Here is a 3443-nt window from a genome sequence, read left to right on the forward strand (position 1 = left end):
TTGAATGAAAATCTACTCCTTTATATATATATATATATATATATATAGAAAAACCTACTTTTTTTTTTTATTAGACAAGACAAGATAACTGACAACCCAACCCTAAGTAACTCAGATTCTATGGGTAGGAGGGTTGGATTTTTAGAGTTATATGTTTAGGTTTGATTGAAATTTCTCAATCTAGAGAGGTGGAATTGGGTTGAAAAATAAATTAATTAAATCTAATCCATACAAACCCTTAAATATAAGGTATATCTCCTTTTCTTTTTCTTTTTTCTTTCTTTTTTTCAGCCACATGTAAACATATCACATATTTTAATTTTTATGACCAAATAAAAATAAGCCCCGTGAATTTTAGATTTAAAACTTTAAAATAAGACTAACCTCACAAATTAAAATCTCACAGAAGTTTAGACACAGGAGAAATTTTGTCCATTGAGTTGTTTGGTTTTGGTGGCGTGGCCCATCATAAATAAGGGTACCTGTATATATTTAATGATCCCGTTGCCAAAGACTTTTCTAAAATATATTCCTCCAACCTACCTACTATATGGTAATTTAAAAATATATTCTCAAATACTTTAAGTTATATGACTCACTTAATAGTTATATAATTTTTAAAATATTTTAATAAATCATTTGATTTTGATTTAATACACATAAATGATCTTATAAATAGTCACATAATATAGGTTTAAAATACTATCTATAAAAAAAAATAAAAAATAAAAGTAATATGCGGGTAACCACTTATTTTATCTTGTTTTATTATTGTTTTTCTAGTATAGGTTATATATTTATTTATTATCAATTAAATAGTATTTTTTCTGGACGCAAAAGCATGTTGTAATAGGCTAAATGCAAGAATTATTTACAGGTACGCATTTGGAATTCTCAATGTTTTTTTTTTTTTTTTAATTTATTTTTTATACATTTTTATCCTCGTTATATTCATATGCATGTGTTCCAAATTCCTTTTAAGTTCAGGTCCAAAAAGAGAGGCATCCTTGACGGTGACACACAAATATGGCCCATGCTTTCAAAGCAACAAAGACCAATTACTAGTTCTCAATCACACTGAACTCCTCCTTCAAGACCAGTCCAGGGTGAACTCAATCCACTCCATGTTCTCTAAGAACTCAGATGGCAACAAATTAAGAGAATCTCAGGCCACCACCATTCCAGCTAAATCTGGTCTCAGCATCGACTCTGGTAACTACATCGTCACCGTTGGCCTTGGCACTCCCAAAACAGATCAAACACTGGCATTTGACACTGGTAGCGACCTCACTTGGGCACAGTGTAAACCATGCGAAAGACAATGCTATAAGCAAGTGGACCCAATCTTTGACCCATCCAAATCCACATCCTACACCAACATTTCATGTCCTACACCCTTATGCACTCAGCTCACTTCTTCTACCAGAGGTAAACCATATAAATACAATCCCACTCAATAAAAAAGAAAGGGCATTGCTATTACTACCTAGCTATTTTTGTAAATCAATTAAATTAGCTATTTTTAATAAACTTTACTTATTAAAATAAATTGGCCGGCCGTAATGTATTTTCTACATCTAGTTAACATAATGGTAACAGAAACAGTATGATGAATTTAGAATTTCTAAAGCTTGGGGATTTTGACATAAATTTGATGAGATTTTTTCTATTTATAGATTTTGTCCCTTCATTTCAAATAATATCAAGTAGCAAGATCAGTACTATCTCAATCATTTTGCAGAAATTAAATTGAAGAAGTTCTGACTTCTTGTTCAGTTTCACACATACACTTTTTTTTTAAGGAACCCTAAATTTGAGGATTTGGTACAATAATTTCAACATTTTATTAACACTGCAGGAAGCCCACAACAGTGCTTCAATTCAAAGTGTTTATACGGTGTACGCTATGGCGATAATTCGTCTACAATTGGATATTTCAGCAAAGAAAGGCTAACCATAACATCAGACATGCTAGACAATTTCGTATTTGGTTGTGGTTAAGACAACAAAGGCTCTTCAATGGCATTGCCGGGTTGCTAGGCCTCGGTCGCGGCCAAGTTTCCCTTGTGCAACAAGCCGCTCAAAGTACAGCCAGTTTTTCTCGTATTGTCTACCTTCCACAACTAGCTCAACGGGGTACCTTATTTTGGGAAAAGGCAGTGAAATTTCGAGTTCACTAAAATTTACACCTATGTTAACACTTTCTCAAAGGCAATCATTCTATGGCCTCAACTTGATTGGACTAAGTGTGGGTGGTCAAAGATTATCGATTCCCACATCGGTTTTTTCAACTGCGGGTACTATCATTGACTCTGGGACGGTCATTACACGTTTACCTCCTACGGCATACAATGCATTGCGAACAAAATTTCGCGAAATGATGCGTAATTATCCGATGACGAGCGCAACTTCTCCATTCGATACATGCTATGACCTTAGCAAGAGCCAGTCAGTTTCGATTCCGAGCATAAGCTTTTTTTTTGGTGGTGATGTGAGCGTGGATTTGGGAGAAGTGGGAATACTTTACGTGTTGAGACAAACAGAAGCTTGTTTGGCCTTTGCTGGAAATAGTGATCCAAGATACATTACCATTTTCGGTAATGAACAACAGAAAGGATTAGAGGTTGTGTATGATGTTGCTGGAGAGAGGATTGGGTTTCGTCCTGGTGGTTGTAGCTAATGGAGTGATAGTAATATAATAAAGTAAGCGAGTAACAAAGAGAACCTTTGTGTTAGCTCATAGTGGGCATTAATATTATGAATTAGGGTATAGTGAGTAAAACCATTGTTAAAAATCAATGGAAATGTTAATGAAGGTCATTGGACATGGTCTTAGGCCTTTTAAGGATTTAGTGATTTAGCGAATTAGAAAAATCCTAGCAATATCCTCAATGTTTGAGATAAAAGTTGAGTGAGATTAGTGGAAATCTATGTCAAACTCCTCAAGATCCTCTTCATTTATGTAATGAAATTTTAATTTTAGTACATCTAAAAGTGAATTTTTTTTTTTTTTTTTTTTGGTGGCTGAAATGGTGTTAAGTTATTTAAAATCTTATTTCATAGTGGAATGAATAAGAGTTGATTTTTTAGGTTAGAATAGGCTAGTAACTCCAAGGTAAAATTCTTAAAATCCTAATGATTCATGGTTAAATTAACTAAGCTAAATTGTAAATTGTACTCTTAAACTTTGTCTAAAATTCAATTAAGTCTTTTTACTTAGGTTTCAATCACTTGAGTCATCTAACTTTAACAATTATTCAATGTAATCTTTTTGTTAAAATGACAGCATTAGTCACCCAAAAAAAGGAGGTCATTTTGAGCTTATTAAATTAAAAAAAAAAAAATCCAAAATAACAAAATAAAATTATTTTTTTGTAGAAGAAGAAGAAGAAGAAGAAGAAGAAGAAGAAGAAGAAGAGAAAATAGATTTTTTTTTTTTTTTT

General features: G+C 32.6%; 1 protein-coding gene across 1 annotated transcript; it reads left to right on the forward strand.

Annotated features, from left to right (window-relative positions):
* Positions 1 to 858: 858 nt before the first annotated feature.
* Positions 859 to 2741, forward strand: LOC111998596 (aspartyl protease family protein At5g10770-like). Its single transcript, XM_065764904.1, has 4 exons — positions 859 to 877; positions 988 to 1428; positions 1600 to 1604; positions 2003 to 2741. Exons 1-4 carry the CDS (start codon positions 859 to 861, stop codon positions 2678 to 2680), a joined length of 1143 nt encoding a protein of 380 aa, XP_065620976.1. The 3' UTR covers positions 2681 to 2741.
* The last annotated feature ends 702 nt before the right edge of the window (positions 2742 to 3443 follow it).

Source organism: Quercus suber, unplaced genomic scaffold (genome assembly GCF_002906115.3).
Source record: "Quercus suber isolate HL8 unplaced genomic scaffold, Cork oak 2.0 scaffold_592, whole genome shotgun sequence".
Classification (NCBI taxonomy): Eukaryota; Viridiplantae; Streptophyta; class Magnoliopsida; order Fagales; family Fagaceae; genus Quercus; species Quercus suber.